The 15,639-nt window shown below is 41.9% G+C and overlaps 1 protein-coding gene across 1 annotated transcript in view; it reads right to left on the bottom strand.

Moving 5' to 3' along the window:
- Positions 1–12,225, bottom strand: part of ESPL1 (extra spindle pole bodies like 1, separase) — a 34,533-nt gene extending 22,308 nt beyond the window's left edge. Inside the window, exons 1-8 of the mRNA XM_063428465.1 lie at positions 12,195–12,225; positions 10,622–10,721; positions 8,765–9,844; positions 6,275–6,379; positions 5,976–6,096; positions 4,352–4,488; positions 2,281–2,474; positions 1,731–1,973 (exon numbers count right to left, since the gene is read on the bottom strand). Coding sequence (XP_063284535.1) covers positions 1,731–1,973; positions 2,281–2,474; positions 4,352–4,488; positions 5,976–6,096; positions 6,275–6,379; positions 8,765–9,844; positions 10,622–10,705 — 1,964 coding nt within the window. The 5' untranslated portion in view covers positions 10,706–10,721; positions 12,195–12,225. The remainder of the gene's footprint in view (positions 1–1,730; positions 1,974–2,280; positions 2,475–4,351; positions 4,489–5,975; positions 6,097–6,274; positions 6,380–8,764; positions 9,845–10,621; positions 10,722–12,194) is intronic.
- Between the last annotated feature and the right edge of the window lie 3,414 nt (positions 12,226–15,639).

Genomic DNA, 15,639 nt, shown 5'->3' on the forward strand with positions numbered 1-15,639 from the left:
ATAATCAATGCCGTTGGATATATTAACAGGGATATAATTAAATAACTTTCCATGGTGTTTTTTTTTTTTTCGCTACAGATGTTCGCTACAGAATATTACAGTCAATAACCCCCAAAATGATACTACTTTTCTAGTTAAAAGAATCCATAAGAATTGCATTTGTAAGTTTTTACTTCATTAATGTGTGAGCTGAATGACCACACGATGCATAGATCGACAGATACTGAAAATCAGTTAAATATTTTTATTCTATGTACAAATCTGCACATCGATAGTACGAAATTATAGGTGTGTAAATACACACACACACACACACCTCGCTAGTGGCAAGTGAAAATGTAGCCCTGGCAAGTAGAAATGCATCAAGGAAGATATGTTATGGCTTGCAGTGATAAGTAACTTACACATACATATACACACACACAAAGATAGATAGAGACTGTAACAGACCGTTTTGCACACAAGAGGTTAAAAACCGTTTAGGCAATATTCCCCTTTCAGATGCACAGGCAGCTACTGCAATCACCAATCTCCCAAACTGCAAACACACGAATTCTCCAACTCCCGAACAGGAAACACACGAATGCTGTTAAACAGCCGAACAGGAAAAACCATACAAACAGCTTACACTCCTGGCAATCAGCATACAATCCAATTCCCCCAATAACAAGACGACACTTCGTTTTGAGGTCAAGCAGAACTGACTGTACTGGCACATACAGCCTCTTTTATTTACAATCCACCAACATAGTACTGCCCACAGGGTTTTGAAATACAACCAATCAGTCCGTACAATACACACAGACACTCCCACACAAAATCCGCCCCTCTGCCTGTGATATGATCACTGAACACAATGGGTAATCTCATTATCACAGGCAGAGAAATACAGTTTTATAAAACATATCACAGGGCCCCCAAAACATGCAATAACTGGGGGGATCTGGGTGAACCACATATCCAAAATTCACCCAGATCCGTTCAGTAGTTTGGAAGATGCAGATTCCGCAGAACATATACAGGCTATATGAAAAATAATTACTGTATAATGTGTCCCCTGTTGTATAGTTTAAAACTACTGCACGATGTCTTTGTACATGCTGGGCTCTAAGTGATCCCAGAATGTACTGGTTACCTGAGAGTGATAGTAGTGAGATTGCTACTGGTAACAGCATTGTACATGCTGGGCTCTCAATGATCCCAGAATGTACTGGCTACCTGAGAGTGATAGTAGTGAGATTGCTACTGGTAACAGCATTGTACATGCTGGGCTCTCAATGATCCCAGAATGTACCGGCTACCTGAGAGTGATAGTAGTGAGATTGCTAGTAGTGAGATTGCTACTGGTAACAGCATTGTACATGCTGGGCTCTCAATGATCCCAGAATGTACCGGCTACCTGAGAGTGATAGTAGTGAGATTGCTAGTAGTGAGATTGCTACTGGTAACAGCATTGTACATGCTGGGCTCTCAGTGATCCCAGAATGTACTGGCTACCTGAGAGTGATAAGAGTGGGATTTCTGTCAGCAAGTTCAGTTAATGCCAGATTTGTGTAGCTTTTTCAAAATGTTAAATGTAAAGAATATTGGCACCGGTTATCGGCACTGGCTCAAAAGGTGACCGATAATCGGCATCACCTCTGGAAAAGTTATATTGGTCGATCCATAATTCATACACCAGTATTAATGTTCACTTTCTGTAGGAGTAGATTAGTAAAGTCAGTTCTTACCAGTCCGTCTGCCCAGTGTAGTCATGATAGCACAAAACCTGAGCAAGCTCAAGCAGGAATAAGGGCCGGTGATGCTCTAGGCTGCTGCTCTCACTGCACAGCTCAAGCAGATCACAGATTGTGTTATAACGCTCCTGACCCGTGTCTCCATGGGCACACTTGTATCCTTTAATTTCTTCAGCAAGCAGGGAAACCATCAGCTCTGGATCTACTGGATGATCACCAAATCCATCTTTCAGAGTACTTTAATTAAACAAAGTTCAAACCATGTTAGGAAAGAAAGTGCAGCAAACAGGAAGGTTTAAATTCTTCACATATACACCATTATGGTTATTCACCAAAGTGTGATTTGTCAGGAGTTCTAAGTAAATTTTAAATTTCATACCACAATAGCCAAACTGGAAAATAAATCTCCAAAACAGCTAAGTAACAATGGACTTACATTTGAAAATTAATTTTACGTTTTATTATGAATTCCTAACACTTCACACTTTAGAAATTAACCTACAATGCAATTTGAGGTAGTGGGATTATATCTTGTATCACTCACTGCAGTCTCAGGTCCTCGTTGCCATTCCTAGCGCCTTCCGTTTTAAGTTTGACCCACAGGGCGATTGGTTCGGCCATTTGCTGCTGGATCTGCCCACGTAATGCTCGCAACCAAAGTGTCACTGCAGCAAGTCCTAGCTCCGTCTGACCAGCCTTCCGGCAGCTCTCGACATGCAGGCGGAAACAACGGTGTAGCTAATGTGTGACATGTTAAAAAGAACAATGTTTAAAAACAAAGCTTGTTCATAGCATAATGATTTAAAGCAGAACAATCTAAAAGGGGATCTTTGAAAAGAAGTGTTCCTTTTCCCTTCTGAGTGGTCTGTCAGGTAAAGATAATTTTAAATGGCACCTGAGATTCCTCCCAGTCTTTTCTCGAATGAATCTGCTGTAAAAACCGCTTCACACTATATAGTGGTTCTGGTGCCAAGAGTGCCCCCTATTATAGGACAGCCTGACTTATATGGAGTCAGTCTAACTCTGCTCATCGCCTGTACAACAGCTCAGGGAAATCAGTAAGCTCTATGCCGGATTTCTGTCACAGCCAATATCAGCAGTGAAGCGCTTAGCTCATTGAAATACAGTAATCAGTTGATGCGCTCAGCCAAAGTGTGTGCGTGTAAGGGGGTGTGGTGGAGGTGGCAGAAAATTCCTGTAACTGTAACTATTACAGTGTGCTGCAATGATTATATTGCTTAGAGTGTTTCTTTAAGTAAAAACAGCTATATTTCTACCCATAACAATAACACTACTTTTTAAACACACTTTGAAGAGGAGCAGTCACTTTTGAATGCACAAAATGTTATGGTTTTTGTCACTCTAGCAGACGTTCTGCAAACTGATTGCAGACAAACACACTTAGATGGCACCTTCATTAATTATTATTGGCATTTATATAGTGCCAACAGATTCCGTAGCACTTCGAACAGTGGCTAAAGGAGGGTCAATCATCAAATCTCTACACCAATGTGAGAAAACCATTTCAAAGATCATGATCTTTGGGGTGGATAACTTCTTAGCATTTAGCAGGATGCCAAACGTAGACCCCTTTGGTTTTAAAGGGACACTAAGAACTAAAACAAAGCTCAACACCCCTGCTGTCTAACTTCTCTATTTGCTGTGATTTTTTTTTTCGTTTTGGTGCTTATTGTTCCTTTAAGATGTTCCTCTCAGAAGCTCCACTGTTAAAGGGAGGAGTCGGGGACAGGACAAAAAAAAAGAAGAAAAAAAAACATCCACTGCGTCCAGAATCGTCATCTGAATCAAACACTCACCTTTCTGAGAGGTAAATCCGTTTAAAAAGCTCAAGATATTCTTGGGAATATGGTACAACATAGGAGAATTTGCACCAGACTGGAATGCCAAAAATACAATCTTACACCAATAGATAAAAAAACAAAAGGGGTAAAATAACAGAAGTCCTAATCACTTACTTTTCCCCATTCTATAGAGCTGTAACCCTCCTTGTGACCCAATATAGCAGACATCACAATCCCTTCCCATATGGGTTAGTTATGCAAAGCACGTTTAGGCTTTATTAGAAGATTGTGCTTGTGCCAATTTAAATATAATAAAAACAAGGCTTAATTATTATTCGGTAGGTAAGTTAGAAACTATATAGAAGTTTCTTTTGGATATGATACTGAACACAAGGCTAGAGATCATTAACATATCAAAAAGATTAAGTCATCAATTAAGAGGTACCGGCCATATGGCTGAAGCCAGCTAGTTTACATCCGAACTTGACACCCAGGCATCTCAAGTGGAGAATCTCACACGCTGCAGAGCCACTGATTAATCAAAGTATCAATCCATGTTGCAAACCATATGCCCCCCTTCACATTATCCCTTTTGTCATCTGACCTTACAACCAAGTGACCAATTCATATATGCACTACACAAATTACATTAAATGGAAATATTCAATTGTGTAACAATGAATTATGCACCCTTGACGTGACACCACCATTACCCAAACCTGTATTTATAGAACAAGTTTTGGGATTTTTAATCATTCAGATTGCTCAGCCCCAACAGAAAGTATTGAAATGTATAGTGTAGCTGCTGCTTACCCGTTCTGAAGACAGGTCAGGGTCTCCTCCTGGACCGGCGGCTGCCAGTTGCTCACAGAGTGGAGATACAATGTCAGATGCTTCCTGATACTTCTTCTGATTGTAGAACCAGTAGGCCACATTGTGCACACAGGATGCTATCATGGAAACAGACAATTAATTACCTAGTGCTTAAGCCATTGGTTTCAACCTAGACTCTTCAGGACATTACATAGTCTTTCAAACCATTTATAGATATCCCCCAATGCAACATAATTAGTTTATCCTTGAAGGGATACTCCAGCACTATAACTAGGTTGATTAAGTTGTGATGGTGCAATCTTACCTTAAAAGGGTTAATCCGGTTTTTAGAATAGTTTAACCTGAAAGTTGTGTAGAGGCCGCCTGTCTACTCTGTCCCTCTTCTTCAATGGGAAATTTGTTGACTGAGCACTGGTAAAACTGTTCTTACACAACTTTTTGAATGTTAAAGGACCACTATAGTGCCAAGAAAACAAACTCGTTTTTTTCTGGCACTATAGTGTTAATAGGTCCCCCCCCGCTCATGGCCCCCTTCCCACCAGGCTGAAGTGGGAGGAAGGGGTTAAATTCTTACCTTTCTCCAGCGCCGGGCTCTCTCCTCCTTCCGACATCATTGGCGGAATTATCAATGCTTTCCTATGGACGCTGGCGTCTTCTCACTGTGAAAATCACAGTGAGAAGCGCCTCTAGCAGCTGTCAATGAGACAGCCACTAGAGGCTGGATTAACCCTAATGTAAACATAGTTTCTGAAGCAGGCAGGGTTAAACCTAGATGGACCTAGCACCCAGACCACTTCATTAATCTGAAGTGGTCTGGGTGCCTATAGTGATCCTTTAAGTTAGTGATAAGTTAAGAGAGGCAGACACGCTCAGTCTATCACTGACGTCCAGTTCGAGGTTTCCCCATTAAAGCAGGGGACTTGGCTAGAAGAGGGGCTAAGCAAATTGGTGCCTTTTACATAACTTTGGGGTTAAACCATTTGTAAATTATTTAACCCCTTAAAGTAGCCCTCGTATGTTATTTTCTCTCTTTTGGTTTTCCTTTCCTTAGGGAACCTGTATCTTGATTATACTCTCCCCCCCGTGACACTTGCTTTTTATTATTATTTATTTTTTTTTTTTATTATAAATACTTGCTCTCTCTTCTTCCTTGCACTAGACCTTAATATCTGGGTGAAGCCATTTTGTTTTCCTCTGCTAATGAGGTCTGCAGTTTCCTTTCTGTGGGAATAATTTTACTGATAAATTGTGGTTACATTTGATTGGCAAATTAAAGAGAATCTTGCCTTAAGCTCCACCAATTGTCAAGGTTTTGTCAACCTGACTGCTATACATAAGTAAAAGTATCCCCTACATGAATTTTATGAAAACAAGAACACTCATAAGAAAGAAGAAAAGGACTCCGGCACAGAAAGCGATGTACAAGAAGATAAGATAACGTTTATTTTTGCCAAAATTGCAGCTTTTAGGCAAGACCGTGCCCAGGTCCTCAAGACACCATAACAGATGAAGTTGTCATGATGCATGAAGTGTTTAAACTATCGTCCTGGAGAAACAGGGTAGGAAACACCAGCTCAAACAAATTCTACTCAGAGAAACAGACCTGTTTGATTTAAAAACTCTGCAGCATCTTGACCAGTGAGATCACAGAGGGAGGTCAGCATTCTGGAAATCACACCTTTGCAAACTCCAACGAGATGTTGCAAGTCATCACAATTAACATCCTGGAATAATAAAATAAAGATTGCAGAATTTGATGGCAACATTTACATATGTAATCTAACAAGCAGACAATGTGCTGAATCGGCTGTATGTTAACACCCTGTTTTAGATTGTTCCTATAGTTAAGTTCACAAAGACTACAGGGGAAAAAAAATGAAAGCAGTACTAGTAGGTACGTACCTTGCCATTTTGCAGGAAGGAGCACGTGGCATTAGTGAACTGCTGAAACCCAGTAAACTGGTGCTGTCTCAAGGATCGGAGTTGACGGCTTCCATCCTTGGGAACCTGGACAGAAGTGAAGAAAACAGTTTGTACAACAACATCTATAGTTACCACTCACACTTTGTAAAGTTCACATATTTCCAGTATTGAGAGCTTTGTGAAGCAACAAAAATAAACAAACGTTGTATATTTGCATAATCTTGTCAGTTTAACTTTGCCCTGAACGCCGAGCTCTCCTCTACTCTCCTCTATCCCCACTTTCTTCTTGAAAGAGACACTGAAGGTTCAGGTGACTCAGGGCTGAAAATGTCCCCCCCTAAACTCTTGGAAAGTGAGCAGATGTAAAACCAAATTTTAAACTACCTGCAACTGCACTGCATATAGGCAGTCACTGGGTAGGAGGGAAGCTGGCTTGTGCTTTGGAGGCTCCAGGACTGGGGCAAATACCACCAGGTAGTGGAGCTAAGCTTTGTGCGTTACAAACATTTACACATTCCTTGCAGCGCACTCTGCAGTAATGAGACATCAGACCTGTCATCCTGGATTACTAGAGCGCAAGCCACATGGTACCTGTGCTTCTCTGGGAGCAAAACTAAAGAAGAAGAGCGCAGCTTTAACACCGCCTTATTCAAATGGAACGTTGGATAAGGGGGTTAGGTAGACAACGCTTGATGTTCTACTAAACGCTTGTCTGATGTAACAGCAATCAGGAACATTGTTTTCTAGTTTGAAATTCTTAGTTTTCCTTCCTATAAAGGCTTAATTTTTCATTACATTTTGGCGACTTTTATAGTAAGGAGAAGGATGAGAGAGGAGGAGGTGCTTTACATTTTTAAAGTATTTTTCTACCTCTAATCTGGGGCAGGGGAAAATTGTTTTTCCCACTGTGACCTACCGATCCCTTGAATGTCAGTTAAAGGAACACTCTAGGCACCCAGACCACTTCAGCTTAATGAAGTGGTCTGGGTGCCAGGTCCAGCTAGGGTTAACCCATTTTTTATAAACATAGCAGTTTCAGAGAAACTGCTATGTTTATCAATTAGTTAAGCCTTCCCCCTAATTCTCTAGTGGCTGTCTCATTGACAGCCGCTAGAGGCGCTTGCGTGATTCTCACTGTGAAAAATCACAGTGAGAGCACGCAAGCGTCCATAGGAAAGCATTGTAAATTCTTTCCTATGCGACCGGCTGAATGCGCGCGCAGCTCTTGCCGCGCGTGCGCATTCAGCCGACGGGGCGGAACGGAGGCGGAGAGCTCCCCGCCCAGCGCTGGAAAAAGGTAAGTTTTAACCCTTTTCCCCTTTCCAGAGCCGGGCGGGAGGGGAACCCTGAGAGTGGGGGCACCCTCAGGGCACTCTAGTGCCAGGAAAACGAGTATGCTTTCCTGGCACTAGAGTGGTCCTTTAAGTGGTCACAGTTCTCGAAAAGTCAAGAGAAAACATTGCTTAGGGTCACAATAGTATTATTCATTAAACACATAGCTGTAGCAATGTGAAACCTGAATGGGAAAAATGTATGCAAAAATGGCTGAACGGAGTAGTTAAAAAAAAAAAAAAAATAAAAAAATAAAAAAAAAAAATATATAGTAATAGCTACAGAGCTTGGCTAATTTTTCTTTACTAAAATCTGCTACTCCGATTTCAGTTCACTAATAAATTACAGGGGCGGAGCCTGACCGTTGATCGGATCAGACTGAGCTCCCGAAAAATCGGCACCAACCGAGAGCCACAAGCAGACACAGCCCCACATCGGTGTCCTGTGCCTGCCCCCACCCCCATATCACATGTACATACCTAAACACACAATCTCTTGCACAGTAAACTGTCTCACAGATCATAACTAATCAGGCATAACATGGCAGACAACGCCAAAACACACAACTGGCACTACCACATGCACTCACATTAGAAGCACCCAGTTCCATACAAGTCTGGGGGAGAAACTGTCAACAGGTACCACATGCTCACACACAAGGTTCTGGAAACCCGTGGATAACCACACTTATAGCCCAAATATGAAGCTTAAGCTAACATAACGCAACCCTGCTTTTACGTTCCTAGCCTGTAAAAAAGTATCTCGCTGTATCTACTATTGTTACTCATCTACAAGATCATAATCATAATGTGCAGGTTGGTGGACAGTACTAGGCTACCGTTATCAGCCTGTTTAAGCAAACAATCTTGCTAGTAATACTCAACATGACTTGTGCTTTATATTATAAAATTGTGCATGACTCAACCAATAGCCCAGTTGTTTAACCAGCTAATTAGCCTGAGGACTGCAGTTGGGGCACCTCTGGCATGTATGTAATGTTCAAATGCACTGAAAAAATAAAAAAAACACTAAGGAAGACCTCTAGCATTTTTCTAATAAACACTTTTTTTTTTACTCAAATAGAAAGTGCTCAATTTTATAGTCATATGAAACACAAAAAAATAAAAAAATACATACCGCAGACATTTGTTTCTCTAGAAGGTAGTAGTGTGCCTTGAGAAAACTGGCCAAGTTCAAGACCTCCTTAAGACACAAAGTCCTGATATCTGCAGTTGATTTGAAATGTCCATCCACACAAGAGACAGCAAACTGGATGCACTCGCTCAATGCCTGACAAAGCCACCCTTCCCCTGAAGAATCTACTTTGAGAACGGCATTGGCCATCTCATCTAAACATTTTCCAATTCCTCGTGATCTACCCTGTTCCTGTATCTCCAGTGCAAATTTTGTAAGTGTCAGCCCAGCTAGACAGCATCCGTCACCACTTTTCAAATAAGAATATGCTTGTTGAAGCGCATCTTTTCCCTGCTGAAAGCAATTTCGTTTACAAAGACTGCGACATCTATGTACAGTCAGTTCCACTAAGCAACGAGCCCATGGATTGGTGAGAGTCCCGGCTTCTAGCAAAGGCTTTACCAACAGATCTTCAACGCTGTTATTTAAAAAGCAGACATCCTCCTTGCTACATGATTTGCCCTTAGACTCAAAAGCCAAAGTTACAAATTTCACATGACGTGCTATAGTTAGAGGGGAATCTGTGTGTGATGGAGATCGTTCAACCAGGACGAGAAAGCGCAGGGCATGTAATCGTAGGCACAAGATCTCTTGGTTACAGGCACAGGGATTGTTCTTCTGTTCTTGGTCCCCAGCTGCTTTCCACAGGAACTGAAAACTGCTTTTAGCCAAAGCAACATAGTCTCCCCCAACCTTCAGATCTTCAGGGCACTTTGTAAGAAATGTGTACAAGAGGTTCGATAATTGAATGGTGGATTGATAGGATGAGTCCCGTGCAGATACATTTTTCAAAAGGTGAAAGAGAATCTTCTCCAAATAGAAGGAGTTATTCTGGAGGGTGGCGGCACGAAATCCATGACACGCAATCTCTGCCAATGGGGTAAGGCTCTGCAGGTGCTGTCCACGGCATGATGCATCTCCAGCCCAGTGGTTACAGGCTCGAAGGACTCGATCACAAACCACTCGCTGATCTGACAGACGATCAGAGGACAACTGATCACAAGGGACATCTGACAGGCATGACTGAAAAGCAAGAGAATAGAAAATGTTACATGCATAATTTAATACGGTCAGTACTACCAATGATCGTAGTTCTATTAGTTTAAAGTTAAATTCCAATGCAATCAAATATAAGTGATGGCAATGGCAAATTGATGTAAAGGATGGAAAATAGTACAAACATATTTTTAATCTTTATCAACAGACCATAACTAGACAAGAAGTCAAACATTTATAGAAAATAAACCACACGACATCTAAAAGCAAAACTATACATATTCTAAAGATGATCACATGCACTCCCATAAAATTACACAATAAAATGTAGTTACTAGAATGCCATTGCAACTTGCTGTGTATGAGCCTATTTAATTACTGTTGCCAAAATATTTATCACTTCCAACGTATAAGCAAAAAATCCAGAACAGGAATAAAAAGTGGCAATAAGATGAATTATTTTGTCATGCACATGATAAAGTACACCATGTAAAAGACAAGTTTAAAAAATAAAATTAAAAAAAATCTATTAAATGTAAATAAACAGTCTTTCTGTTATACTGAATGTCAATTGGTACAAATCTATTATCCCAATCAATTGCATTCATTTGGATTCGTAACAACGGTGGGTGGTTCTGTCACGTGTAAAAGAATGCTGTATCAGGGGTTTAATAGACAGGTACATATTGAATTACATAACTTTGATTCCCTGCATGAAGTGGTCTGCCATTTGACTCCACGCAAGAAAAGTCCCTGGAACAGTTAACAGAAAGAAGCTTGAGAACCCAACAAAACAAAACTCACCTTGAGATCTGACTGTAACTTCTCTACGGCCTCAAAGGATGATGTCAGTTTTACAAAATCCGCACTTTTTGAGATCTTATTCATTCTTTGCACACTTTACCTGCAAACATCAAAAAGATTAATACCTGCCAAGCAAAAAATGAAAACAGGATGATTTACAGAATTGTTTAAAAAATAAAATAAAAGGAAAGGAATGCAGACTGGGAAAATCCATAGGCTCTACCATACAACTTGCCAGCACTCCTGTGTGTGAAATAGTGCATTGTACAAGGAAGCAGTGAGGGATTTTGGCTTGAATGTGTTACACCTTATGGTACCTAAATGCACTGGGTTAAACTAAAAACAATTATAGGAAACAGGCAATCTCTGTCACTGATAACCGATTACGGTTATTACTATTTTATAAATAGTAATGACAAACCTTTGACAAAGCTGTTGTATCATACAGCTCTAGTTATCTCCATCCAGCAAGACCTACATTCCCACCACGGAGTGACAAAGGTTGGGAACCACTGGTATATGGTAACAGAGGGCATGGGTAATGTCAGGTGCCATCATATTTACTGTTATTGTATTACTAGGACCTGCATCTTGAAATAAATTTAATTAAAAAAAGGAGTCCTGAAATGTTACTGGGCTGATCTGGCAGCATTTATCCCCTACACACACCGACAGCCGCGACAGTCCCCTACACACACCGACAGCCGCGACAGTCCCCTACACACACCGACAGCCGCGACAGTCCCCTACACACACCGACAGCCGCGACAGTCCCCTACACACACCGACAGCCGCGACAGTCCCCTACACACACCGACAGCCGCGACAGTCCCCTACATACACCGATAGCCGTGACAGTCCCCTACATACACCGATAGCCGTGACAGTCCCCTACATACACCGATAGCCGTGACAGTCCCCTACATACACCGATAGCCGTGACAGTCCCCTACATACACCGATAGCCGTGACAGTCCCCTACATAAACCGATAGCCGTGACAGTCCCCTACCTACACCGATAGCCGTGACAGTCCCCTACATACACCGATAGCCGTGACAGTCCCCTATATACACCGATAGCCGTGACAGTCCCCTATATACACCGATAGCCGTGACAGTCCCTTATATACACCGATAGCCGTGACAGTCCCCTATATACACCGATAGCCGTGACAATCCCCTATATACACTGATAGCCGTGACAGTCCCCTATATACACTGATAGCCGTGACAGTCCCCTATATACACTGATAGCCGTGACCGTCCCCTATATACACTGATAGCCGTGACCGTCCCCTATATACACTGATAGCCGTGATAATCCCATATATATAGATAGATAGCTAGCTAGCTGTGATAATATATATATTATACACACATTGATGTACATTGCTATGAGCCTTCATATAGAGGCAGTCAGGGTTATAAACAACCAGCCAGCCGTGCAGCATTGTGTAATGGCAGTGCGGATTTTATTATTATTATTAGTCATTGCCAGTGATGACGTTAAGCAGCAGATAACGGTTATTAGATCCCCCTACCGGCCCCGCCGTGTTACCAGCTCTCACCGACCGCTCTCACTAACCCCTTCCGCTGCCTGGCTCGCGCCTGTGCTGCAGTTCAAAATTCTCCCAGCGGCCAACCAGCAAAGCTATATCATGTGACGTGGTAAGCGCGACCAGCCCAGGGGCATGCCGGGAAATGTAGTTTTAAAGGACTACTAGGAGTGCATAGTTCCCTATCAGGAGGAAAAGCTGGAAATATAGATGATTTTGAGAATTTGGAGCTATTTAGCCTAAAATTGTAAATCCTTTGGTCAGTTACTGGCAATACTCAGTGTGGAGTTACTGGCTAAAGACTGGAGACTGGAAACTGACAGTGTTATTGACCAAAGGGTGAAATATTGGTAATTCACTGGAGATTTATTCCCTAAACACTGTGTTCTATATAAAAAACCTTTCATACCTTATGGCCCATTAGATCCCAGATAATTATGTGCATGTGAGAATGAAAACAAAGAAATTTGAGCATACAAACAAGACAGGGTCAGACAATTTCCCGGCCAATCCAGTGCTTCTCATAGATAAATATTGAGATGCATGACGCATGTAAAGCAATTGACGCTCTAATGCAAAAGCATTGGAACCATTGGTTCTCTATAAGTCCTTAAGCCGCTTTCTGAGAGGGCACAAAACTGTGTGCAATAGCATCTTCAAAAGAAATAGGCACTTATTGAAATACTCTGAGTGTGCGTCATCCTTGAGTTCAATCAAACAGCTAGGAGGGTACAACCCAGAAACTTTTATCAGGTGAATAAAAATGGGACACTCTCTTCAACTTGCGATTTATCAAGTTGAAGTGCTTTAGGGACTTGGACTGTTAAAGGACCACTATAGTGCTTTTCCTGGCACTATAGTTTTAATAGGTCCCCCCTCCCTCATGGCCCCTCTCCCGCCGGGCTGAAGGGGGAGGAAGGGGTTAAACACTCACCTTTCTCCCTCCGCGCTGGGGACTCTCCTCCTCCTTTGGACGTCATCGGCTGAATGCACATTCGCAGTAGGAGCCGCGCGCGCATTCAGTCAGTCCATAGGAAAGCATTCTAAATGCTTTCCTATGGACGCTGGCGTCTTCTCACTGTGAAAATCACAGTGAGAAGCACGAAAGCGCCTCTAGCGGCTGTCAATGAGACAGCCACTAGAGGCTGGATTAACCCTAATGTAAACATAGCAGTTTCTCTTCTACAGCGGGCAGGGTTAACACTAGAGGGACCTGGCACCCAGACCACTTCATTGAGCTGAAGTGGTCTGGGTGCCTATAGTGGTCCTTTAATTTAAAAAGGAATGAGAGGGAAATGAAATCTGAATGCCAAATTTTAAGCTAAAACATCTGATCTGGAAAAATGATTTTTTTATTGAAAAGGTTACACCAAGCACCATGGCCACATCAGTGATTTAAAGTGGCCATGGTGCCTAAAGTATGTATGTACAGTGTTTTGCTTTGAAATAAGGCACATACAGATATTAACCAAGGATGCACAGAGAGTTTCGGCCATAAATGGGCCAAATGGGCCGAAAATCCCCCCTCCCCCCCAAGGGCATCCTGTATTTTTACTTTCGGCCCAGAATTTACATTTTAGTGCATTCCTAATATACACCTCTTACCTTCCAGAGGTGTAAATCCACCTCCAACATAGGGGTGTCAGGCTGGAAATTCCTAATGGGCAGTGGAGTTACAACTCCTCAATGCAGTTACGATCTGTCTTCCTTGGTGACTTTGATGCACACGGGATAAGTTAAGGCTTGGCGGTAAACTCACCTTCAGTGAGAGAGTTAAAAAACACTGTGGATTTATTGGATGGAATATGTTTTGTCACAAGAGGCGCACCAGCTGCTGCTGCAGTACGAGCAACCCAGTTGAGAGAAGATGATGACATAGGTTTGGGCCCGAATACAGGTCTTGTGGATTGGTGGGGCCTTGGCAGAGGGTCTCATGATTATGACCTCGGTAATTCAGCACGCTGGGTGGCAGTGCATTCTTTTCTTAGGCTCATGCTGTAGCCTCACCTTCCAGCAGTGGTTTCCAAACCAGTCCTCAAGGCACGCCTACCAGTCCGGGATTCATGGATTACCTAGTTTTGTCTAAGGTGTTTTTAAAGAAAGAAAGGAAAAAACACCTTGACAACTGGATAATCCCTAAATCCTGGGCTGGTAGGCATATGCCTTGAGGACTGGTTTGGAAACCATTGCCTTACAGTATTTCATTGTTCACCTCCATTCATCCTCCCTCACTTTTTTGTTTTGCTCTTACTTGCCACTCTCCCTTTCCACAATTGTCTTCACTCACACGTTTAATGAGTTATTCTCCTCCACGAAGAGTGGGTGAGGAGCATGTAGGGTCCACTGAGCCATTGGATAATGGATGAGGTACATACAGTACACACCTGTCATTGCCAACGTCCACCATGGTGTGCCCAGGTGCTCACTTGTCCAGTATAGTTTAAAATGTTATAAGTTTACATAGATTTTCTTAAAAGTTTGTCGTGTGCGGATTGACTAATACTATTGCTTACACAAATGTAAACAACGGTTATGATTCCACAGTTGCTGTCAGTGTTCTATTTTCTTGTATCAATATTAAGAAACTCTTATAAAAAAAAAAAAAAAAAATGTTTTACATAGATATGCTTATTAATAAAAGACTTGGGTTCCACTGAAATTTTCATTTCCTCTAAATCAATTTTCGTCTATTTCTTAATTTTAGTCCAAAGTTTAGCCATTATTTTCGCTTCAGAATTTCATTAGAATGAACCATGCCACAGCTGCATCTTGCAGCCGTTTAGCAGATGACTTCCAAAATTTGCACTCTTGTGGGTTTGCACTATTTAAGGGTACCAAATTATGAAGCTGTTTAGTAGAGAACTTTTTTTTGCTATCCTCATGGTAACCCCACACAAGGATTATGGCGCTATCTATACGTACTAAGAAGCTGAAAGACCAACATTACGAAAAGCCCTTACTTTTCTTAACTTTGGTCTTACAGACAAATACTTAGTATTAGTAAATAAGGCTGCTTGTGGTCTATTGCTGCCCAGGCACTAATTCAATAAGGGCTAGCAATGCTGGGACATCGAATAAATGGGAGCTATTAAAATGAACGGTTGTGTGAATACTTAGTGTCCCTTTCCAACCCCCATCCACGGCCATATGCAGGGGCCCTAAATAATAAGGGAGGGAAGAATGTATTGTTCCCTCTACACCCCACCTATTGGGGACCCATTGGAGGAGCTTAATCCCAAGCAGTTTATGAGATTCTGTGCATTTATGCTGAAGGCCCTGTTTGATACGTTCAATATCAGGATTATTCTCTCAAGTGAGAATTTTCAGGAATTCAATGTTAATTTAAAATTCAAAGGGACATTCTAGGCACCAGAACCACTCCAGCTTAAAGCTACACTGTCATTGTCCAGGCAAATTCTGCAAACACCCCCAACATTCCCTTCGCCGCTGCTTGTCCTGAG

Source organism: Pelobates fuscus, chromosome 1, assembly GCF_036172605.1.
Source record: "Pelobates fuscus isolate aPelFus1 chromosome 1, aPelFus1.pri, whole genome shotgun sequence".
Classification (NCBI taxonomy): Eukaryota; Metazoa; Chordata; class Amphibia; order Anura; family Pelobatidae; genus Pelobates; species Pelobates fuscus.